Below are 24,840 nucleotides of genomic sequence, written 5' to 3'. Positions count from 1 at the left end.
CACACCAAACGTCTCGCAGGTAGGAATCTTGTCCGACGTGTGTGCTGCTGTGTGCCTGGAGCCTGCCACAACAACAGACACAAAATCGGGAATCCAGTGGATGCTTGTTGGGTTGTGGAGTGAATTGTAATTGGGCCGCAGTTTTTTTAACTTGATGCCAGTGGGCAGCATGGTCAATCTGGAGATTTCTGCTATTGTGAAAGGACTCTCTGGAGTGATCATTATGCAAATACAAAGATGAGCAGGGGAAAATGGTGTATTATAAATGCATTTTTTGTTTATTTTTCATTAACAAGATTGCTTCACTTCTTGGTGTCAAGGAGAGCTCTGAGAAGGATGGATCAATTTGCATAATAATCCCAGAGGTCTTCCCTTGAGGAAGGGTGGGAAACCCAACCCCAGCCCACTGTGATATGAACTTAGAAAATGTGGGTGGACTGGAGTAGCTCTGAGTAGACTGGAGTAGCTCTGACTGAAGTCCAAAGGCAGGAGAGGGTACAGAGGGCTCCAAAGAGAACTCCTCTGGAGGGCAAAGATGGACTGGCGATCTGAGCTTGGCATCAGGGGCAAGGACAGAGACGTGTGGGACTTCAATCAGCTTTTGTCAAGGATCACAGACATTTAAGGAAAAACTCCAACATGAAAGAGAGACACCAGCCTTCAGCTCCAGCCTCACGACTGAGCACAGTGTGTGGCCTGCCCTGATTTATATGGCGCTCTGACCCAGCAGGGCATTGCCACCTCCACGGACAAGCATCGGCCAAGATGTGCAGGTCCAGCCTTCAACACTGACACCATGTGGCAGGGGCTGAAGTGAGGGCACTGGATCGGACTTTGGCTCCCTTTCTCTATTCCTGGAGTTTGGAGGCAGAGCCGGCCTGCTTTAGACAAAGTTCCCAGGGTTCCTGGGTCAATTCAGTAGGGTGAAGGCCCCTGGATGGATACTTCATTAGCTTCCTGCTAATGAAGGCCTAAGATGAGCAATTAATTGGAAAAATAAGGCCAGGTGCAGTGGCTCACACCTGTAATCTCACCACTTTGGGAGGCTGAGGTGGGCGGATCACCTGAGGTCAGGAGTTCGAGACCAGCCTGGCCAACATGGTGAAACCACATCTCTACTAAAACTACAAAAATTAGACGGGTGTGGTGGCAGGCACCTGTAATTCCAGCTGCTCAGGAGGCTGAGGTAGGAGAATTCCTTGAACCAAGGAGGCAGAGATTGCAGTGAGCCAACAATGTGCCATTGCACTCCAGCCTGGGCAATAGAGCAGGACTCTGTCTTGAAAGAAAAGAAAAGAAAAGAAAAGAGAAAAGAAAAGAAAAGAAAAGAGAAAAGAAAAGAAAAGAAAAGAGAAAAGAAAAGAAAAAAAAGAAAAGAAAAGAAGGGAAGGGAAGGGAGAAGAAAAGAGAAAAGAGAGAGAAAGGAAGGAAGGAAAGAAGGAAGGAAGGAAGGAAGGAAAGAAGGAAGGAAAGAAGGAAGGAAGGAAGAAGGGAGGGAAGGAAGGAGGGAAGGAGGGAGGAAGGAAAATTAGTAGTGCTTTTATTTGTACCCTGAGTTGGTAAAGCACCCATATAAGTTATAGAATGAGTCAGTTTTATCTACACTCTGCCACCAGTGACCACAACTATCCAAACTGACAAGTAACACACGTGGGAGAGTTCTTTTCTACAGCAGAATATCTTTAAAATTAATAACAGCAATTGCATATACATACACAGCATGCTACAGATTACAAAGCTCTTATCCATCTCTGCCTGCCTCTGAGCCTCATGCTAGCCCTGTGAGATAGCAGGGCAGAATGGCTGTCCCTAGGAAATGGAGGCTCAGAGAGGGACATGACCTGCCCATGGTCACCAAGTCAGCAAGTCCCCATCCCACCCCTGTTGCAGGTCCCTAAGCTGCTTCTCAGGCATGTCAGATGCCAGGTCCCTATGCTGTCTATTCAAAGCAGCATCAAGACCACGATGGCAATAACCATGAGGATTCCAGCCAGGATGCAAAGCCCCAGGAAGACGATGTCACTGGTATCCTGGGCCACCACGGTCACTGGACCCTCCAGTGCCTCCGCCTCATCCCCGGGTGGTGCTTCCTGAAGGTGCTCCGCAGTGGCAGCATAGGGACCCAGCCAGTGAGAGCCAGACAGTAGGTGGACGGAAGCCTCCTTGCGCCGCGGCTCACAGCGGACCTCGTACTCATGGATGTCCTCCCGCCCTGCGGCCGAGAAGTCGATGTACAGCACGCTGACAATCACTGAAGTGTTGTTTCTTCTCTGTGGGGTCACAGGGTACTCGTCACACCTGAAGGAGCTTGGGCTGACCTTGTTTCCCTATATATGTGGGAGTCTCAGTACCAGGGGGGCAGAGCCCGAGGAGCCTATGTTCGAGTCCTAACTCTGAGCCTCAGTGGTCCCATCTGTAAAAGGGGTACCGTGAGGGTGAGCTGTCTGGAAGGACAATATCAGATTTGATGCCAATGTTTCTCCGGCTAATGTTCTGGGGTCATTTACCATGGTCCAGGCTCTATATTTTTAAATATCTTACTTAATTCTCACAACAACCTTCTCTTACTGGTACCATTAAAACCCCCATGTGGCCGGGTGCGGTGGCTCACGCCTGTAATCCCAGCACTTTGGGAGGCCGAGGCGGGCGGATCATGAGGTCAGGAGATCGAGACCATCTTGGCTAACACAGTGAAACCCCATGTCTACTAAAAATACAAAAAATTAGCTGGGTGTGGTGGCGGGCGCCTGTAGTCCCAGCTACTCTGGAGGCTGAGGCAGGAGAATGGCGTGAACCCGGGAGGCAGAGGTTGCAGTGAGCTGAGATCGCGCCACTGCACTCCAGCCTGGGCGACAGAGCGAGACTCTGTCTCAAAAACAAAACAAAACAAAACAAAACCATGTTAAAGAGGAGGGAACTAAGGCCCTGAGATTAAATCCCTTGCCTGAGGTCACACAGCATACAAGTGATAGAGCCCATATTCTCACTCAGATCTGCCCAACTCTTAACCGTGCTCTTGGCCATCACACCTCACTCAAACAAAATAATGTAGAACCAAAGGAGGCTTTTCAAAGCATCGACCCCAATCCTCAATCCTTGGCAAATTTACAGACGTGACCACTGAGGCCTGGAAGGGTGATGACTTGCCCAGAGCTAGGTCAGAAACCAAGTCTCCTGCCTCCACATTAGGAGCTTTGACCCCGGTGCTGTGTGGCTTCCCCCTGCAGCCTTTTCTCTCGATGATATCTGCAGTAGGTATCCTGCTGTTGAGTCCCTGGCCACCCCAGGGACAGCAGCCTAGTGTTGGGAAGAGCCATCAAGGAACAAGATGTGGGAGCCTGGCACCCTGCTGCCCTCCCCACCTCGGATGAAGGAGTCGAGTGGCCCTGAGACGATGGGCCTGCAGGCCCAGGCTGGAGGGCAGCATTGTGATGGGCAGTCTGGCATGGTCAGCAGCGATGCAGAACTACTCTCCCAACCACGTCCAATCTGCCGCAGCCACTGGCTTCTTCAGGGTTTCCTAACTGTCCCCATCTAGCAAGTAGCACTTCTGAGAGGACACTTCTAAAAATCAAAGCTGCCTAGCAGAGTCACAGCAGCCATGAATAGTAGGAAGTCCCCAGCACCGAAGACTGGGTGACCCTTTTGGGATTGAACAGGTGTCACAGATCAGGAGGGTTCTTTGTGTGTGTGTGTGTGTGTGTTGTTGTTGCTATTTATTCATTTTTTTAGAGACGGAGTCTTGCTCTGTTGCCCAGGCTGGAGTGTAGTGGCGCCATCTTGGCTCACTGCAACCTCTGCCTCCCGGGTTCAAGCAATTCTCATGCCTCAGCCTCCCAAGTAGCTGGGATTACAGGAGTGCACTGCCACACCCAGCTAATTTTTATATTTTTAGTAGAGACAAGGTTTCACCATGTTGACCAGGCTGGTCACAAATCAGTTTTATGGACTAGGTGACTTCATGTGTCTCTTCCAAGTCTGGGCTTCCAAAAGGCTCTGATTCCATGTCCCCAAAGGAGCTCCTGCTCCCATCTGAGAAGAACTTGTGCCCTGGATTTTTGGGATATAGAATCAGGACACTGGGGAAAGAAAGACTCCTGAGAGGGGAAGGGGACCCAGTGAAAGGCTAATGTTAATCTATATAACAAGGAAGGGAGGGAAAAATCAGAGAATGGGGGTGGGGGGCATCTTTTGGGGGTTTTGATGAGTGACAGATTTGACAAAGAAAAGCCACATAACATGGGGTTGTTGATGGCTGTGGAGGGAGTCAAGTCTCTAATGTTTTTAAAGAGATGCACGTAAAGATTGGCATTACTTTTTATTGTCGTCAGCTGTTTGAGCTGTGTATCTTCGAAAGCAACTCTATGCAAACACTGATCCTTGAGGGTCTAGGATTTATAAGGGTTACACTAAGAATCCATGAATCTAAGGTTCTCTGATTTTATGTTTCCAAGATACTGACCCCAAGATTCCATGGTTCTGTGTTTCTGAGTTCTGGTGGTGGTTCTGTGACTATGAGACCGTGAGTGTATGTGAGCCCTTGGTTCCAGGATTTCCTGAGTCCCTGCTTCTCAGATTCTTTGTCTCCATCATTCCATGACTTTATGGAATGTGGTTCTGTCCCAAACAAAACCCCTGGGAGACTTAGGGCATGGAGTAGGGGGAGGGCAGAATACCTCGGCAGCCAGGACTGGTCCCCTACCCTCCTCCTCTTCTCAGGTCAAAAGGATGGTGACTGCCAGGAGGCTCGGACAGGCAGAGGGTGGCCTGGAGGGGCCAGAGGCATACATGTGGCTAATGTTGGGCGGCGGGGGAGGGTTTGCTGGAAAGCACATGATTTCTGCTAAGTCAGACTGCAAAGCCCCTGGATTTCAAGGCTGGGGAGTCTTTCCAACAGCAGCCACTGTTCCTTTTCTCCGTACCCCACTTCCTGACCTGTCCCTAAGCATACAAATATCTAGGGTGCTTGAGCCACTGCCCAGTGACTCTCTAAGGGCCCCGTGTCTGGGTTCACGGCCTCCAAAATACAAGGATAGTAGGGAAAATGGGCTTGTAAGCCTCACAGCCTTTTGAGGGAGGGGATCCTGTGCCTTGAAAGGGCCTTTTGTGCTGTGGAGCCCAGGGATGGATCTGGATCACCAGGTTGGGGAGGGGTGGGAGAAGCAGGGCTCCCACAGCTCTGCATATTAAAGGGGTGAGGTCTTCAGGGTCCTTGGGGAGCTCTGAAGGGAAAGGGGAGGAACAGCCAACAGGGCCCCTGTAGCAGGAGTGACCGGTAGCGTCTTTAGATTGCTGCTGAGGTTAGGCAGCAGCAGCTGGGGTTAGGAAAGAGAGCTGGAGAGAGAAAAGGAAGAGAGCTGGGAACCGGAGGGACCCCTCTCCTCTGTCTCTCCTCTTGGAGTTCTTTGCTACATTTACCCTGAGCAAATTGGTTGAGGTAAGTAAAGCCAAGAAGGGCTTAGCTCTGCATCCAGGCCTGTGTGGCCCCCAGAGCCAGGAGAAGCTGAATTTTCGGGAATGTCAGATGCCTTTCAGCAGGGTCAGAGTCCCTCCCTTGTGCCTGCCCCCTCCCCCCAGCCCCTACCTGAGACTCAGTGCCGCAGGTATCAAAGCGGGCCTGGATCCTGAAGTTGCTGCCGACCTCCTGGGCAGCACAGCTCCGGCTGCCCAGGTAGACCTTGGTCCGCTCCAGCGGGGCCAGCGCCTGCGTGGAGATCAGGATCTGGAAGTCCGTGCGGGAGCAGCTCACGTTCATGGGCACCACTGGGAACCGGAGGGAGGAGCTGGAGGACTTAGGGTCAGGCAGTCTGACCCTCACCTCCCCCACGCCCCCCACCCTCCCACAAAGGGTGGTGGATGGGGAAACTGAGGCCCAGAGTAGGAAAAGCTCTTATGGAATCCTACAGGGCACGGTAAGGGATATCTTAGACGGGTTACTCCGTTCAACTCCATCAGACTGTGAGCTCCTCAGGGAAGGCACCGAGTCTGATTCTCTCAGCGTCCTCTGGGCCCAGCACAGAGCTTGGCAAGCCCAGTGGATGCTGAGTGAATGAATGAATGTTCTTAATAATCATAAAGTTCATCTGCTAATCTCTTGGCCATGTGCCAGGCAATTCATTTAATTATTTCACAAATATATTGATGGCCTACTATGTGCAGGCCCTATTCTCAGCACCACAAATACAAAAATGAGGAAAAAACACAGCTGAAATTCTTGCCTTGTGGAGCTTACATTCTAGATGGGGGAGGGGGCAATAAAAGTAAAATACACCCACGTGTCAGAGTGCCCCGAAGGAAAATCAAGCAAAGAAGAAAGAGCAGGAGAGTAGAACGAATTGGGGAGGAGTGAGGAAGGAGAGTTTCAGTTTTAAAAAGGGTGGCAAGGGAAGCCTCACTTTCCCTCCCTACAATGAGCCCCCAGGAGGTAGATGTGACTAAACTTATTTTACAGGTTTGGAAATTGACACTCTGAGAGATGAAGTTGTTTGCAGTGGCCAACTGGGTCGACAGGATTTCAAAGTTCGGGTCTGTTCGCCCTATTCAGCAGCCCCCTGCAGCCCTCCTGGCCAGGACGGTCGCACATGACTCATAGTGTCTGCTTTGGGTGAGCATGTTTGTGTGTGCGTGTGTGTGAGTGTGTGTGTGTGTGTGCATGTGCATGCATGCAGGGGCAGGGGTGGGGGAAGAGGAAAGGAAGGCGGCTGCCTGGTGGGAGGAAAAGGAAAGAGAGCTGGCAGGGAGAGGCCTGGAACTCTCAACCCCTCTCCGGGAAATGCCTCAGACATATTTCAGCCTCTGGTGTCTGGGCAGTCAGGGATTTATGGGCCAGCCGTCTCCCACGATGATCTCGGTGGTGCTGAACTGTGTGTCACCCCCAACTGGCACTGTGGCTGCCCTCCCAGTGGGAAGGCCTCCTGCAGCCTGGGCCGCATCTGGAGCCTCGCCCAGTATGAGTGCTCCTGTCTGCCCCTGGGCCCCCACAGGGATCTGAGGGGAAGGGATGTGGGGTGGAGTTGGAGTGGGCACTCCTGCCCTGAAGCCCCTGGAACAGGAGCTGGGATGAGAGCCCCCCCTAACTTGCTCTCCTTCTCTGCAGAAGGGGCTTGTCCTAAATCACGCAGGGCTGGGAGAGGGCCTGGGAGAGTTCTGAAAATAAGATTATCAGAGGCAAAAGGAACTTTAAAGATCTTTCCGTCAATATCCTCATCTTACAGGTGGAAAACTGAGGCCCACAGAGACACAGGGCAATGCCAGCTAGCCGAGGCAGAGCCAGTGGAGCTGGGCTCTCCAGGGCTGTGCTAACAGAGCCACAGCTCTCCCAACCCAGCTTGCAGGTGGAGCCCACCGAGGCCCGAAGGGGCTGGGCCTGCCCAAGTTCATGGCTTTGCCACAATCTTGCTGTAGCTCACCATCTCCTCCATCCCTGGCCCCAACTCCCCTTGCATATGGAGCAAGGAAAGATTTTTTAAATGCTGAACAGGCCTGAGACACCTTCCTGAAGGAAAGATGTCCTTGAATCCAGGCATTGTGACCTTGTTACTTCCTTTGGCCTTCACGACCACCTGTCTAGGGCCTTCATCAACCTCTTATACAGATGCGCCCTCTTGGATGATCAGTAAATGGCAGGATTTGGACATGACCCTGGTCTCTCTGAGCTTAGCTCTGGGCTCCCCTCCCTCATGCCCCTCTCAAACAAGCAAGAAGAAGGCAGGAGAGTAAGTTCTAATCCTGGCTGTGCCGCTGACTGCCCCTGTGGTCACAATGAAGCCTTTCCCCTCTCAGCACCTCCGTTGCTATACCTGCACAATGAGGAGCTTTGCTTGGCCAGGAAGAGAGCACGATAGGTGCAGAGTGCAGACATTTCTGCACCCATAGACAAGGAAGGGTGGGAGGAGGGAAGCAATGGTGGACCCTCTTGGCTGACAAATCTACACAATAATATGGAGTCTGAGAAAGCCAAATACCAGCTCCCCAGCTTCCTCTGCAGCAAGGCAGGGCCGTCTGACTGAGTTCAAACTGTTTGGACATTTTGTAAAAGTCTTGTGAGAGGTTCTAAAGACGCTTTTGCTTTCTTGATAAAGAGTCATTTGCAGCTGGCAGTTCCCTTGTCCTCTCTAGCCTTGAACATGGATGTGATGCCTGGAGCTATGGCAGCCATCTTGCAGCTGTGAGGCTCAGAGAGTCCCAGAGATAACACTTGGAACAGTGTTGAGCCCCTGGACCAATGCAGCAGCTGCCTAGCTCCAGGCTTCTTGTTGAGTGAGGAAAAACAAGCACCATTTTTTCAATGAGTAGTTCTGAATGATACAAGCAGGGCTGGTAGGCATCCCTACGGTTATACCAATTTTTTTGCCATAAACAATATTAGCATATTTTGTCTATTTCCCCTGGATACAGGGGACCAATAACAACACAAGAGGGGCCAGGGGCCCAGGGGGAAGGAACTAGATGGGGAAGGGTGAGGACTCGTGAAGTTAGGAGCTGGGGAAGGAGGCTCTGCAATAGTGGAAACAAGCAAGAGCCATGCCGTCCAGTCTCAGGGGTCCCGAGAGTGGGCAAAGGTATAGCCAACGGAAAAGGCACTGGAGAAGACCATTCATGGGGGGCAGGACAAACTGGTAGGATGGAGGAAAGAGGCTACAAAGACTGAGGCTGCAAAGCCTCCCCTTCCCCCTCAGTGGACCCACTCCCACAGCCCAGCTGACCTCCGATGTAGGCCACGGAGAAGCCCCTGTGGGTGGTGCTGCGGTCCGTGTGCAGCAGAAGCAGAAGCTGGTTGTGGCTTGAAGTGACAGGTGGTGGCAGGTGGTGTCCACACCAATTCCCCAGCAGGGGTGCCTCCTCACTGGCCCCATCGAAGGCTGCCAGATGGTCAAAGTCACAGGTCTTGGTCAGGCTGTTGGGCTCCTCCAGGTCCAGGTCCAGGAAGAATACCTTGACCCGGTAGCCCGGGGGCAGGCGGATGGTCCAGTGGCAGCGGATGTTGTTGGGGTAGGAACTGGGGTACCGTGGGCTGGAGAAGTTGCCCCGCATGGTCATGTATACCTCCTGGCATTGTCCTGGGTGGGGCAGGGGGAGGTGGGAGGAGCAACAGTGAGGAGAGAGGAGAAGTCACCCTCTGCAGTTACCGCTTAGGCAGCAGGTGCCACAGTGGTCCTAAAAACACCAGGCAGGTTGTGGGCACCATGGCTAGCAAACCAGACAATTGATCCCAACTAGCTGAAAGTTGGGATGCTTGATCCCAAAGCTTGTTTTAAACTGCAACTTGCTGAAAGCTGGGACTTGCATTCCAACTGACAGTCCCCATCACGGGTGTAGGCCCTGTTAGGAATTCACTAATAATACACAATACCTGTCCTCAGAGTTACCTCCAAACTCCCTGGCTTGACAGATGATGTGGTTCATGCCTGGCCTTCCCCCTTTTCTCACTGCCCCATTTGGTATGTACTATGAGCATACCAAACACTCCTTGCCCTCCAGGCTTTTGCACATGCTGTTCCTTCTGCTTGGAACACCCTTCCCTTCTGCTTCCATCTAACTCCTTCAGGGTACTGCTCAATTCTCTCCTCCACGAGGTCATCCATGATTCTTACTGATGGATAGCACAGATCATAATGGCTTGCATTGTCTGTTTCCTTATAATCTCTCTAACTAGACTATAAACTTCCCATGACTTCATCCATTCATTTGTACAAATACTCAGTATCTACTATGTGCCAGGTGCAAAGATAAGCCCATAAGGGACTCAGTCAGACAGGGGAGATTGACATGCAAACCACATACAGAAGAGACAAATGTTAGATCATAGTGTAAAAAACTTCTATAAGGAGTTGAAAAAGGGATCAATTCTGGTAAAACAGGAAGTCTTCGCAGAGGTGACATGCTTATGTCTTGGCATTGGCCAAGGGTATGCTAGAGCACTCCAGGCAGAGACAGTGCAGAAAGCCCAAGGCCGCTGGGGGGCAGAAAGGTGTGATCCCTGCAAGTGTAATGGGAAGATGGGAACCCAGTAGGCACAGGAGGATTCGGGGTGGAGCTCCAGCCCCTCCTACCTGAGAAGTAGTAGGCCTTGAAGCCACGGCCTCCGATGTTGAAGTCGGACTTGAAAATCACCTGCAGTTCGTGGCCCAGAGACACGAGGGTGGGGGGCCTGGTGCTGCCACAGTAGTGGTGCCCACGGGTGGGGCCAGGACCCCCAAGCACAGCCACATAGTCATAGGTGCACTCCTCATTGCCTTCCACTTGGAAGTCCACGAACACCAGCTTGACACTGGCAGGGCCAGCGGCCCGGATCACCCAGTGGCACTCCATGCTGTTGGGGTAGTTGTTGGGGTACTCAGGGCTGGTGAGGACCCCCGACAGGCCAGTCAGGACGCCGCCACACACATCTGCAAGGGAGCCCACTTAAGCTGACCTTTCTTTCTCCTTGTGGTTCCCAATTTCCTCCCTTGAGAACCAGACACCCCAACATGCTACCCCCAGAGGTATCTTATGAGGGTCTCATTACCATCCACTGAGCACCTGCTACCCAAGTAGCAAGTGTAGCACGTGCACAGGCCTGGCACTTGGCACCTAGGCTGCCTGTTCAAATCCTCAGACTAGCCCCACAAGGACTGTGCTGCAGTTTCTCTGATTTTATAATTAAGAAAAGGGAGGCAAAGAGAAGTTCAGTAGCTTACTTGAGTTTATCCCAGGCAGACCCTGAGATAAGGATTTGAGTGCAAGGAGTTTGCTTGGGAGATCCAGGGGCCCCCAGGTGGGGAGGGAGGGAGTGGACACAGAAGGGGAGGTGTGTTCAAGCCAACTGCTGACCTGCAGGGGAACTCTGGGGACAGGGTAAAGCACACACTTCAGAGTTCTGTCAATCTAGGAGCAAGGGAGCTGCGGTATTTATATGCCAACTCCCCAGAGTGCAGGCGGAGGGCTGCTGTGGGCTGGGAGTGACCTACTGAGACTTCAGAAAAAACCCTCCAACAAAGAACTGTGGAGGCTGGCAGAAGCACATTGAAGTGGCAGGGCCCAAGGAACATGGTCAGGCCCCTGAGAGCAGTCACCCGACTGGTAACTGAGAAAGTAGGATTTGAACCCAGGAAGACTTACTGTGGACCCTGTGCACTTGACCCTTGTGACCTTCACTATCCACTCCTATGAGGCACAGTGGGGCACAGAGGCTGGGGTGCCTGAGCTCAGGAATGTAATCAAACCTCCCTAACAGATGAGGAAACCGAGACTTAGAGAGAGGACCTGATGAAGTAGAGCTTGGTTTGACATCTGAAGACAAGTAGTCTCCCATCTCTGCCTTTTATTAGCTGTGTGACTCTGGGGAAGTAACCCCGCCTCTCTGAGCCTCATTGGAACATTAGAAATCATAAGACTGAACCAGCTTGATCCACTGGGCTCAGACTTGAGCAGGGTCAGAATATGCTGCTGGAAACTCTCAGGAAGCCAGCTTGGCCAGTACAACACACAGCAAGTGTGGGTGAATGCTGGGACTTGCCGGAGGTCACCAGCAGGGAGGGCACATGTGGGATGTGTTTCCTGAGACTCCAGCGTCTCACCCTATGGCACGGCTGTGTGACCAGGGCTCTGGATGGGGCGTCTGAGCACTTGGCGTCTTTTCCCAGTGCTGGCCCAGCCGTGTGACTTTATGAAGGCCCTCTCAGGTACTCAGATTTTGTGAAATGAGAGGGCAGGTTTAGATAGCCTGTGAGATCCCTTCCAACACTAACAACCTTGGCAGAAACTTCCAAACTGTTCCCTGGGGCTCCCCAGCAGCCCCCTGGAGCACCTGCTGGCAGCTGGTGCAAATTTCATTCTTATGCTGTATTTCAAGCTCTCTTTTAATGTAATGAAAAGATAGCACCCACAGTTTTTAATGTCTTTAATAAGATATTAAAATTTAAATATTCTACATTTAAAAATTTAACTCATTGGAGGTCATCCATATTTATTTGTGTTTTTAATGATTGGCTTATAAGAAGTTAAAATATGAATTTACAGGCTGGGCATGGTGGCTCACGCCTGTAATCCCAGCACTTTGGGAGGCCGAGATGGGCGGATCACGAGGTCAGGAGATCGAGACCATCCTGGCTAACACAGTGAAACCCCGTCTCTACTAAAAAATACAAAAATCTAGCCGGGCGAGGTGGCGGGTGCCTGTAGTCCTAGCTACTCGGGAGGCTGAGGCAGGAGAATGGCATGAACCCAGGAGGCGGAGCTTGCAGTGAGCTGAGATAGCGCCACTGCGCTCCAGCCTGGGCGACAGAGCGAGACTCCGTCTCAAAAAAAAAAAAAAAAATTGTTGGGAAATGTGGCTGATGGTATTATGACTTTGATATCCTAACATTCTACAAATCTAAGGGTCTAAAATTCCAAAACTATTATTAGATCAGCCTATGGTTCTTGTGTTGTGGCATTCTACAATTCTATCCTTCTAAATGCAGCAGTGACTGGGGTCCCACCTGAGTCCCCTGGGATTGCTGTTGGTGGACCCTGGGGACCAGTAGCCTCTGTGGGTGTCTACTGTTTGAGCTAACACCAACAAGGCCTTGATTCTGGCATTGGGAAGAAGCAGGAGGTTTGAGCCTTTGCACAGAACCTGGGGACAAGGATGAGTGAGTCAAAGAGAACAAGAAGAGCAAGGCCTCCTCTCCCCTCACTAGAGTGAGAGGCAAGTGTCAAGCCTGGTTGAAGGAGGGAGGGGTTAGGGACACATGATATAAGAGTCACCAGCTCCACCCAGACCCTACTGCGGGAACTCAGGCAAGGATTCCCAAGCTGTGAAGTGGTGGGATGCCGCAGAAGGTGGCAACAGCAGTGGTGTCCCCTCCTGTGGCCTTATGCCATGATAGAGGACAAGAAGGACAAGGGTAGTAGAGCGTGAGAGCCTCATTCCTGAGCACAGTGCGACCCTCTGAGGACTCCGGGAGAAATGGAAGGAGGCATGGGGAGCATTGCCATGAAGGTGGGAACCCCAGCTACCAGGATTACCAGCATGGTCATGAACGGTGAGGCGGCTGCTTTTGCCTTATAAACTATGCATGAGAGCTGGGTCGTGCAGGATACAGAGCAGCCTATGTGCCAAGATGATGAGACCCTGCAGGTCTCACCTGAGACCTGCTGCTATCTTCCCACCTCCACCCCAGAACCAGCTCTTCCACTGCCAAATCCCCCCTTGAACTCCTGGGCTCAAGTCATCCTCCCACTTTGGCTTGCCAAAGCACCAGGATTACAGGTGTGAGCCACTGCACCAGGTCCCTAAGGCCCCCCGTTAACCTTTCTGGTAGCCCGCAGAAAAGCCATGGCTGGCCACGTGCTTGTCCGAGTGGAAGACGACAGACATGACATGCCAGGACGAGGTGAAGGGCGGCGGGGGCACCTTGCCGCAGAACCTCCCCAGCAGGTTGCCCTTGTCTGGTGAGGCTCCATTGTAGATCTCCAGGAAGTCGAAGCTGCAGGTGTCATGGTACTCCAGGTCAAAGGCATGGAAGGTGAGCAGCACCGAGGAGCCCTCAGCCACCACGATCAGCCAGCTGCACTCTGTGTTGTAGGGGTACAGTCTAGGGAAGTTGGGACTGGAGAAGTTTCCAGAAGGTGCTGAGAGCACACCCCCACATTTGACACCTGGGGCAAGAGAGAAGGATGGCTGAGACTCCATGCTGGAGTCTTGGGTACATGTGGTAAGGGCAGTGGGCCCAGCTACAAAGCTGGATTCTTGGGATGGAATGAGGGAACACAAGGCCATGTGTTTATTTGCTCATGCATCTGCTTATTCTTCAGATGCTGATCAAGCATGCTGGTATTCATTCCACAAATACTGTTTCAGTGCTAGGCATTGTTCTAGGTGCTGGGGTCACGGCAGATACAAAACAGACAAAACCCCTAACCTCATGGAGCCTACATTCTGGCAGGGAAGACAGACAATAAACATAGCAGGGAAAATACAGGGTTTATGGGGCCAGGTGCAGTGGCTCACGCCTGTAATCCCAGCACTTTGGGAGGCCAAGGTGGGCAGATCACAAGGTCAGGAGTTCGAGACCAGCCTGGCCAACATAGTGAAATCCTGTCTCTACTAAAAATACAAAAATTAGCTAGGCATGGTGGTGCACACTTGTAGTCCCAGTACGTGGGAGGCTGAGGCAGGAGAATTGCTTGCACCCCCAAGACGGAGGTTGCAGTGAGTGGAGATCATGCCACTGCACTCCAGCCTGGGCGACAGAGGGAGACTCTGTCTCAAAAATATATATATATATATATATACGTGTGTGTGTGTGTGTATATATATATTTTTATGACACAGTGAGAAGCTATGGAGAAGAAAGCAAGCCAGGAAAAGAGACAGGAAGTGTCAGGCAGGGCCTCAGAATGTTAGTTAAAACATTATGCAGTAGGGAATTTAAGTTAATTATTAAAACATTATTTTGAAATTAATAATAATAATAACCCCGCAAGTGAAAATATGCACAGTCTACTACAATGTTAAAAGTACATTTTTATATGCACAGATTTGCTTGTGTTTAACAAAAGAAAACAATGGAAAGAAACCAATAAGAATAATTCTCTGTCAGGGGAAGTAGTAAAAAGAGGGGAGGAAGCAGGCATGATGGCTGGATCTCCTTAAATGTGCCCTGTTTCATAATTTTCACTTTGTAAGCACAAAAAATATTTTATATAATTTTAAGAGATCAAAAAAAAGTTAAGGAACCCCTAAATATCCCATACTGAAACAAATAAACTGAATCTTACCAACTTGGAGGCACAGTCACATGGGGAAAAATGATTTCAAATGACTTTGAAAGACAGTATTTTGACCACACAGTCCTAGTGAGATATATCTCAAGGACAAAATGAACCGCAACAACATCTTAAACTATATTCAGTAAACTTACTATTAGTAATAATATTAAATATCATTTTATAATTATTATATATTAGAGCAAATAAGTAAGTTAATGTCAATAGAAACCAATATTTTCAGTGTCAGAGTGAAAAGTATAATTTTTTTTTCTTTAGACGGAGTCTGGCTCTGTAGTGCAGGCTGGAGTGCAGTGGCATGATGTCAGCTCACTGCAACCTCTGCTTTCCAGGTTCAAGCAATTCTCATGCCTCAGTCTCCCAAGTAGCTGGGATTATAGGTGCCCATCACCATGCCCAGCTAATATTTGTATTTTTAGTAGAGACAGGGTTTCACCATGTTGGGCAGGCTGGTCTCAAACTCCTGACCTCAGGTGGTCCACTGGCCTCGGCCTCCCAAAGTGCAGGATTACAGGCATGAGTCACCGCGCCCAGACTGATAGATATAAATTTAAAATAGTAAGTAAAACTCTTGTGATCCTTAATTTGAATTGAAAGTATCAGTGTGAACTTGATTTATTTTTATATTTTAAAAATTTATTTCCTAGTTCTGTTTACCAAGAAGGCCTAGAATCCAGCAGCATTTTACACCTCTAGGCTTTCGATTAGGATTCTTATGTTCAGCTAAAATGAACATGGCTCTTTAGAACAATGTCTGGTACCAGGTTTAATACAGGAACTACACAAAATATGCTTGGTTATCTTGCTATGCTAAACAGCAAAGAAGCTATCAAAGACTGCTGAGATTGTGTCAAAAGACACAGAAACCTGGCCAGTCACAGTGGCTCACGCCTGTAATCCCAGCACTTTGGGAGATTGAGGTGGGCCAATTGCTTGAGCTCACCAGTTTGAGACCAGCCTGGGCAACATGGTGAAACCCTGTCTCTACTAAAAATACAAAAATGAGCTGGGTGTGGTGGCACACGCCTGTAATCCCAGCTTCTCAGGAGGCTGAGACATGAGAATCACTTGAACCCGGCAGGTGGAGTTTGCAGTGAGCTGAGATTGTGCCACCGCACTCCAGCCTGGGTGACAGAGCAAGACTCCATCTGAAAAAAAAAAAAAAAAAAAAGACACAGAAACCTACTTGAAGTGGCTTCCACTGGCTAAAGAAGGTACAATTTGAGCATCAAAAGAGAGTAATGCTTGCAGTGGATTGAAACATATACATAAAAACAATAATTCACAATGTAACTCAAAAGAAATTAAAATGAGGCCGGGCGCGGTGGCTCAAGCCTGTAATCCCTGCACTTTGGGAGGCCGAGATGGGCGGATCACGAGGTCAGGAGATCGAGACCATCCTGGTTAACACGGTGAAACCCCGTCTCTACTAAAAAATACAAAAAAACTCGCTGGGCGTGTTGGTGGGTGCCTGTAGTCCCAGCTACTCGGGAGGCTGAGGCAGGAGAATGGCGTAAACCCGGGAGGCGGAGCTTGCAGTGAGCCGAGATCCAGCCACTGCACCCCAGCCTGGGCGACAGAGCGAGACTGCGTCTCAAAAAAAAAAAAAGAAATTAAAATGAAACTCATTGGTGTATTTTAGAGGTTGCTAGGCACTAACTTATTTATCAATTTTTTAAAGGAAATTGATAAATAGAAATTTAACATCTGCTTGGCCTTTCCTATATGGACTGTATTTCTGGACAACTAAATAGATGGTGAGGGAAAACTTTTTATTTTTATTTATTTATTTTTTAAGACTGAGTCTCGCTGTTGTCAGCTCAGGCTGGAGTGCAATGGCACGATCTTGGCTCACTGCAACCTCCACCTCCTGGGTTCCAGCAATTCTCCTGCCTCAGCCTCCTGAGTAGCTGAGATTACAGGCACCTGCCACCCCCCAGCTAATTTTTGTAGTTTTAGTACAGACACGGTTTCACTATATTGGCCAGGCTGGTATCGAACTCCTGACCTCAAGTGATCCACCCACCTGGGCCTCTCAAAGTGCTATGATTACAGGCGTGAGCCACCGCGCCTGGCCAGGAAAACTTATTTATGGAAGACCTCAGAAAGAATAACAACACTAGGAAAACATAATTTTGGCTGGCCATGATTGCTCAGACTTGTAATCCCAGCAATTTGGGAGGGCAAAGCAAGAGGATCACTTGAGTCCAGGAGTTTGAGACCAGCCTGGGCAACATAGTAAGACCTCCATCTCTACAGAAAAAATTTAAAAATTAGCCATGCATGGTGGTGCATGTAGCAAATAGACCAGGCTAACAAACCCTGAACCCACTGATGTATCTAACACTGGCCAGTAAATATCTTCTTGAAAAAAAATCAAGAAATATGAATCTCAGGAAGTCTCTGCTTCTGTCTACAGTTGGAGTAAATATGGAAGCTAGCGGGACATTTTAAGTAATTCCATGAGGATACCTTTGGCAAGTCCAGAATGTGGGAAGTTCTATAAGATAAATGACGCTGGGGCTTCAACAATAAATGATAAAGGGGAGAAGGAGGAACAACTGGTGTATTAAAAGAGTCAAGGCTGGGTGCCATGGCTCACACCTGTAATCCCAGCACTTTGGGAGGCCGAGGCAGAAAGATCACTTGAGGCCAGGAGTTTGAGACCAGCCTGAGCAACATAGTGAGACCTTGTCTGTGCAAATAATAATACTTTTATAAAAATTTAAAAGCCAAATATCAACCAAATGCAATGGATGGACCTTGTTTGGATTCTGATTTGAACAAATGAATTATAAAATATATGTATATATATTTATATATAATATATTATATATATTTTATATATATATTTTTTTGGCCAATAACTGGGGAAAACTGAACATGAATTGAGTTAGCACATAAATTAAGGAATGAAGCCGGGAGTGGTGGAGTGCTCCTGTGGTCCCAGGTTCTCAAGAGGCTGAGGCAGGAGGACCACTTGAGCCCAGGAGTTCGAGGCTGCAGTGAGCTATGACCACAGCACTGCACTGCAGCCTGGGTGACAGAGAGAGACCTTGTCTCTAAAATTTCTTTTTTTTAAATTAAGGACTTATTATACCATGATAAAGGTATTGAGGTTACATATAATTTTAAGTGTTTCTCCGTTAGAGACATATTCTGACATATTTATGGGTGAAATAATAGGCATCTGAGATAGGCTTTAGATTTCTCCACACCTCCCAGAATGGGGCTGGGATGAGATAGAAGAAACAAGAAAGGCAGAACATTGATAATTATTGAAGATAATTGATGGGGACATAGGGATTCACTGTATGATTTTCTGTGCTTTGGGTGTGTTTGAAATTTTTCATAATTAAAAGTTAACAAAACAGCCAGCACATCCCTGGTCACCTTCTCAGCGAGGCCTTCCCTAACCACCCTATTTACACCTGAAACCCTCTCCCCAGCTCATGCTCCTTCTCTCTCTTTAGTGCCATATGCTTCTCCATAGAATTCATCATGATCTAACATACTATTTATTTTACTTATTGATTTGGTTCAGTATCCTGCCACAAAAATGTAAGCTCTATGAGCTCAAGGATTTCTGTCCCTCTCCCTGTTATATTGCAAGCACCTGGAGCAGTACCTGGCACAAAGCTGGTGTTCAGTGTATATTTGCTGAATGAATGAGTGAGTGAATGATCTTATATAACCCTCACAACAGCCCCATGAACTAGGCAGGGCAGGTGCTACTGACTCATTTTACAGATGAGAAAACTGAGCCCCGGAAAGGGACGTTACTTGCTGTAGTGGACATCTATTGCTTTGGGTCTGCTCAATACCTCTTCCTCTGCCTCTTGCAACAATAGTCCCCTCTTTTAGACACTGCTCCCCTCCTTGCCTCCACATGGTAACCCTCCTTCCTCTTCCTTGCCCCAGGAGTGGATGGCTGGCTCTAGCTGGGGAGTCCTAGGGCTCCCACCACCACCACAGTGACTGGCCCGCGGGGTGGGCATGTGCTCCAGGCTGGGCCAGAGTTCTGCTCATAATGCCCACATAGGGATTCTTCCCTTTCTGGTCCCTTGACTGGGAGGGGGAGCCCTGGGGGTGGAACAAGGTCCATACATTGCATTTGGTCGGTATTTGACTCTTTTAAATTTTTTAAAAAATTATTATTGGCCAGGCGTGGTGGTTCACGCCTGTAATCCCAGCCCTTTGGGAGGCCAAGGCAGGTGGATCACCTGAGGTCAGGAGTTCGAGACCAGCCTGGCCAATGTGGTGAAACCCCGTCTCTACTAAAAATACAAAATTAGCCGGGTGTTGTGGTGCACTCCTGTAATCCCAGCTACTCAGGAGGCTGAGACAGGAGAATCGTTTGAACCCAGGAGGCAGAGGCTGCACTGAGCCGACTGCACTCCACTGCACTCTAGCCTGGGTGAGACAGAGTGAGACTTCGTTTCAAAAAATATATATATTTTTTAATTATTTATGCTCAGGGCTTAAGGAAAAACCCCCTCTGTGAACCGGAAGAGCCATGTGAAAAGTGGAAGTGGCCCTGGAGCCCAGAGGCCCTGGCTGTGGCATCCCTGAGCCCAGCTCGGCTACCTCCTGCCTCCCTGGTTACAGAGCCAATGTATTCTTCTTTTTGCTTAAACTCATTCACGTTGAGTTTCTGTCACTTGCAACCAAAAGCATCCTGAAGAATATACTTAACTAAATCCCCGTAAGAGAAGACACACTCGCTAAACATGTGCCCTGTACCAGGCCTGTGCTGATTCAAAATGGGCCCCTCCGTGGGAAGCTCACCATGGGGTCGGGCAGGGGGAGTCAGGGAAATAAGACAAAACACACAGCGTGATTGCACTGTGGCCACAAAAGGGCTCTGGGGCCCGGGGAGAGGAAATCCAATCTTCCTGGGGCCAGCAGTATCAAGGAGGGGCAAGATTCCCAGAGCGGGTGATATTTGAGTTTGTCTAGGTAGAATGAGTTTCATCAGTTGGAGAAGATTTGCAGAGAGGGAATGGCATGGACAAAGGCTCAGACACACGTGCACTTAGCCTCTGTGAGCCGTGAAATGGGGACAGTGGTGCCTCCCTTGCTGGGTGACTGTGAGTGCTGATGAGCTAAAGGCTGTGTGAGGGCCACACAGATGCACATTATTGGCTCTCTGCCTGGATCTTGGAGTGGGACAGGGCAGAATGGCATCTAATTCATACCTTTATGGCAAAAGGACAAAGAGATATTCTGTCCAATGCCTGTTGTTGTCCTTCCCCCAGCCCTACCCACAGGACAGGGAAAGACACCAGAGCATCAGAGAAATGCTTACAGCCCAGGTGGCTCCAGTCATCAGCATAAGCAGAGGCCTTGTCCACTAGGACCCAGCCAGGCACACTGATGCCCAGGGTTACCCCAAGGCCCCTTAAGCCCCAGTGGCTGGAAAATAGGAACAGCTAGCTCCTCCCACCACCCAGGCATGGGTTGAGACACTTGGGTGCCCATCCCATCTCTGTCAGTGACTGGGTGACTGGCAAGGTACAATTCCTCCCTGAGCCCCACTTGAGCCTTGCAGAAGGGTGAAATGATACCACCCCAGCTTCACAGACAGGTAAACAACGCTTGAAAAGCCAGAGCAGCTCAAAGCCACTGGGGACCACAGTGCAGGCAGAGGGTTCCAGGAGCCCCAGTGAAGGCGAGTGTGAGGTTGATGGAGGATGTGGAAGGCCATGCAGGGAGTGGTATTTGATCTGATCTTGAAGGGTGAGCCAGATGTTCTCAGGTGGAAAAAGGGAAAAGAGATTTTCCAGACAGAGGGGACAGCAGGACTTAAGATCCCTCAGGGTGAAGCAGAAGGGGTTGTAATTCCCCTGTCAGAGCATGGGATGCCCAAGGAATGCAGGAAACTGAGGCTCAATATGATATGGAAGTTGGAGCCCACACTCAGAGGGCACTGAACACCATAAGAAGGAACTTTGATTTCACTTGCTTGGCAGTGGGATGGACAGCAGGGTCTCAGGAGGAGAATAAAGACTCTTCAGCAATAGTCTGGGTGCGGTGGCTCACGCCTGTAATCCCAGCACTTTGGGAGGCCGAGGCAGGCGGATCATCTGAGGTCAGGAGTTCGAGATCAGCGTGACCAACATGGTGAAACCCCGTCTCTACTAAAAATACAAAAATTAGCCAGTTGTGGTGGCACACGCCTGTAATCCCAGCTACTCGGGAGGCTGAGACAGGAGAATTGTTTGAACCCAGGAGGTGGAGGTTGCTGTGAGCGGAGATTGGGCCACTGTACTCCAGTGTGGGCGACAGAGCAAGACTCTGTCTCAAAAAACAAACAAACAAACAACAAAAAAAAACCTCTTTAGCAATAAACCTTTAATAGTTTTTGGAGCCATTCCCTTCAACCTTGGTGACCATGTAGTCTTGGACAGGTTACTTAATATCTCTAGCCCTCAGTTTCTTCATCTGGAAAATGGGGGACTAACATCCACCCTGAAGTTTGTTGTGCATATTAAATGCAACCTACATGTGAAACATCCAACACATGGCAGACACTCAATAAATATTGTCTTCCCCCCATCTCAGGAACAAATACATTCTCAACTCAGCCACGTCCCCTAAAAGGACCTCCTGCTTTCTGGCTTCCCATGTAGAAACTTCTTGAGCCCCTGGCTGCTGCCTGCCCACCTCCTTCCCCTCCCAGTTTGTGTCTGTCCCAAGAGTGCCTACCTTCCATGGCTTGGGCCCAGGGCCCTGGGCCCAGCAGTGCCACTGCCAGCAGCAGGCAAGCCCCCCGCTCTGCCAGCATCTCCTCACCAGGGGCCCCCACAGGTCTGCCGAGCTCAGGTAGGCCAGGATCTGAGGGTCCGGAGCAGGGGAGAGAGGTGAGGCTGAAAGGGCCTCCAAGTTAATGATGGCATGAATAATTCACTGGCCCCTAGAATTAGTAAGCCGATCCCCGGGTACTTCCTTCACTCACTGTCAAGTGACGGATCTGGTGTCACCAGGTTTACACGTTCTGAGATCTGCACCGACCACAGTATATCAGGAAGGGAAGAAACTCGGGCATGGAAGGAAAGTGGGTGGTGGAGAAAGGGCATAACTTTTGGGGCCAGGTAGATCTGGGATCAATCCCAGTTCAGCCTGTAACTTGCCAGGTCACCTTGGACAAGTCATTTAACTCCCCTGGTCTGGGTCTTCTCATCCATCCAGCAGGGCTGTTCAGCTCTGACCCAGGGGCTGTTGTGAAAATGAAAGGAGATGGCACTTGCTAAAGCACAGAGTAGGTGCTTGCTACAGGTTCTTCCCACCCCGCCTCCTGAGGGAGCTGAAAGGAGCCTGTATTTAGTGGGACACGCAGGACAACTTCCTTCAGACATGCGGATTTAGCTCAGAGGAGGGAAGGAGTTTGCTGTGGACAGTTGATGAAGGAAAAGTCTTTTTCACACAAGAATGAAGCAGGAATAACAGATTAGAAAATCATATCGTGCAACTCTTAATGCAATAATAGGTCTGGGCCCCAGTGTAACTTCTGGCTGAGAATATGAAATGTTTGCTCCTTTATTGATCCCAAGCCTTGCTTGAACGTCGTTGTGTGCCAGGCCCTGCACAAGGAGCTGGCGCTGCAGAAATGCCCTGGGAACTTTGTGTCCAACAGGAAGTGGGCTCTTTCTTCTCCTCTGGAGTCTTTTGATTTGGTTTAGTTCAGCCCAACACGCATTTCTAAGCTCCTTCTCTGTTCAGAGCCTGTGCCAGGCATGGGGACAGCAGGGGGACATGGCACATTCCTGCTCTCCCAGTGAGGATCCTGGGCTCTTTCTGGCAGACTAAGGTCTGAATCCTGGCTCCACCCCTGCCTGGCTGTGGTAGCCTGGGAAAGTAACCCAACTCTGTAACTCTGAGGCCAGGTTCCTGGATTGCGAAATTGGAGCAAGAATTAGTAGCCTGCAGTTTGCTGAGAGGATTAAACATGATAGTATATGAGAAGTCTTAGCCAGTGACTGGCTCAGTGCATAGACACACTCAAGATTTCTGTTTATCCTAGAGGAACCCAGACAGCCTCATCTGCCAGACAGCATGTGCCTCTGGCCCATCCTTTTGTCAGGAAGTCCCCAGGGAGCCCTTTGCTGCGGGCGTGGGAGGTCTTGTGGAAGGTGTTCAGTGGAGCCTCAGGACCTGTCAGGCCTGAGGGATTGGCTAACCTGTGGAGGTTGATTGGCAGGAAAGAAGTGTTCAGCTGTTCCAGGCAGTCTGAGAAAATGGTGGTTTCTTTTTTTTTTTTTTTTTTTTGAGACAGTCTTTCTCTGTCATCCAGGCTGGAGTGCAATGGTGTGATCTCAGCTCACTGCAATCTCTGCCTCCCAGGTTCACACGATTCTCCTGCCTCAGCTAATTTTTGCATTTTTAGTAGAGACGGGGTTTCACCATGTTGCCCAGGCTGGTCTTGAACTCCTGACCTCATGATCTGCTAGCCTAGGTCTCCCAAAGTGCTGGGATTACAGGCGAGAGCCACCGTGCCTGGCCAGATGGGAGTTTCTTAAACACCTATCATATGTATGAGAGAGGAAGGCAGAGAGAGGCGCCAACCCAGTACCTGCTGGGTGCAGGGCCCGGTGCTGGGAGCCTCACATGTGGGTGCAGCCTCCCAGCTTTTACAGCATTCAGTATACTCCCAAAGGACAGGGAGGAAACTGAAGCTCAAAGGGCTGGAGCCACTGTTTTGGGTTGAGTTCCTTCACATGAAGACCCTGGGACAAGTAGTGGATTTGGAAGGTGATCCCAGGAAGCACAGGTAAGGAAGTGGGACAAGGAGAGGAAAGAAGCCAGTTCAAAGAATGTCAGTGAGCAAGTTACCACTGTTAGCAACCAGAGCTAAGTCCCAGTGGGAACCTCCAGGACACAATGTAGACTGTGCCTCTCACTATTCCACCGGAGGAGGAAGAAGTAGAATGAATGCTGATCACCAACTCCCAGTGCCCTTGGAAGCTGCTCTGAGGATCTTATCTCCCAGATATTTCCAGCCTGCTGTGCATGGCCCCAAAGCCCTGAGGCAGAGAGTACAGGGGGCTACAGGCAGAAGCTGTCTGCATGATGGGAACAGCGAATGCCACAGGATAGGGCAGGGCCATGACAGCACCTACTGAGCCATCCATAATGAAAGACTGTTGGCCAGACACAGTGGCTCATGCCTGTGATCCCGGCACTTTGGGAGGCCCAGGCAGGCAGATCATGAGGTCAAGAGATCAAGACCATCCTGGCCAACATGGTGAAACCTTGTTTCTACTAAAAATACAAAAATTAGCCAGGCGTGGTGGCTACTCGGGACGCTGAGGCAGGAGAATCGCTTGAACCCAGGAGGCAGAGGTTGCAGTGAGCCGAGATCATGCCACTGCACTCCAGTCTGGCGACAGAGCGAGACTCCATCTCGAAAAAAAAAAAAAAAAAGACTGAGACTGTCATCATTACAGTGACCTCATCCTGCACTTGATAGACTCCTGTATTAGTCTGTTTTTACACTGCTCTAAAGAACTATCTGAGACTGGGGTTATGAGGAAAAGAGGTTTCATGGACTCACAGCTCCACAGGCTTAACAGGAAGCATGACTGCGAAGCCTCAGGAAACTTACAATCATGGCGGAAGGGGACGGGGAAGCAAGTATGTCTTACCATGATGGAGCAGGAGAGAGAGAGCAAGGTGGGAGGCACCACACACTCTTAAACCATTCGATCTCATGAGAACTCACTCACTATCATGAGAAGAACATGGAGAAATCTGTCACAATAATTTAATCACCTCCCATCAGGCCCCTCCTTCAACACGTGAGGGTTACAATTCTATAGAAGATTTGGGTGGGAATACAGAACCAAACCATATCCCTCCAGAATCATCCCACCTCTGAAATATTTGTCCCACTCCCTGAAACAACCACATCTCTTCTGGGCACCCTCATCAGCCTTTTCAATGACACCCCATTCATGGTAACTGCCATAGTGGCCCCTGGGTCCCTCAAAATCAACAGCTCCCACCCAAACTAAACTAGTCACTGTCCCCAACACCAAACTTGCTTCTCCTCTGATGGTTCCTATTTTAGGTAGTGGTGCAACCAAC

General features: G+C 49.8%; 1 protein-coding gene across 1 annotated transcript; it reads right to left on the bottom strand.

Moving 5' to 3' along the window:
• Nucleotides 1-1,662: 1,662 nt before the first annotated feature.
• CDCP2 (CUB domain containing protein 2) lies at nucleotides 1,663-21,617 on the bottom strand. Its single transcript, XM_028833555.2, has 6 exons — nucleotides 21,463-21,617; nucleotides 13,276-13,623; nucleotides 10,053-10,388; nucleotides 8,706-9,059; nucleotides 5,585-5,763; nucleotides 1,663-2,270 (listed from the first exon to the last, which is right to left on the bottom strand). The coding sequence occupies exons 1-6, from the start codon at nucleotides 21,539-21,541 to the stop codon at nucleotides 1,944-1,946; spliced, it is 1,623 nt and encodes a 540-aa protein (XP_028689388.2). The 5' UTR covers nucleotides 21,542-21,617; the 3' UTR covers nucleotides 1,663-1,943.
• Between the last annotated feature and the right edge of the window lie 3,223 nt (nucleotides 21,618-24,840).

Source organism: Macaca mulatta, chromosome 1, assembly GCF_049350105.2.
Source record: "Macaca mulatta isolate MMU2019108-1 chromosome 1, T2T-MMU8v2.0, whole genome shotgun sequence".
Classification (NCBI taxonomy): Eukaryota; Metazoa; Chordata; class Mammalia; order Primates; family Cercopithecidae; genus Macaca; species Macaca mulatta.
This window is presented reverse-complemented; position numbering and strand designations above follow the sequence as displayed.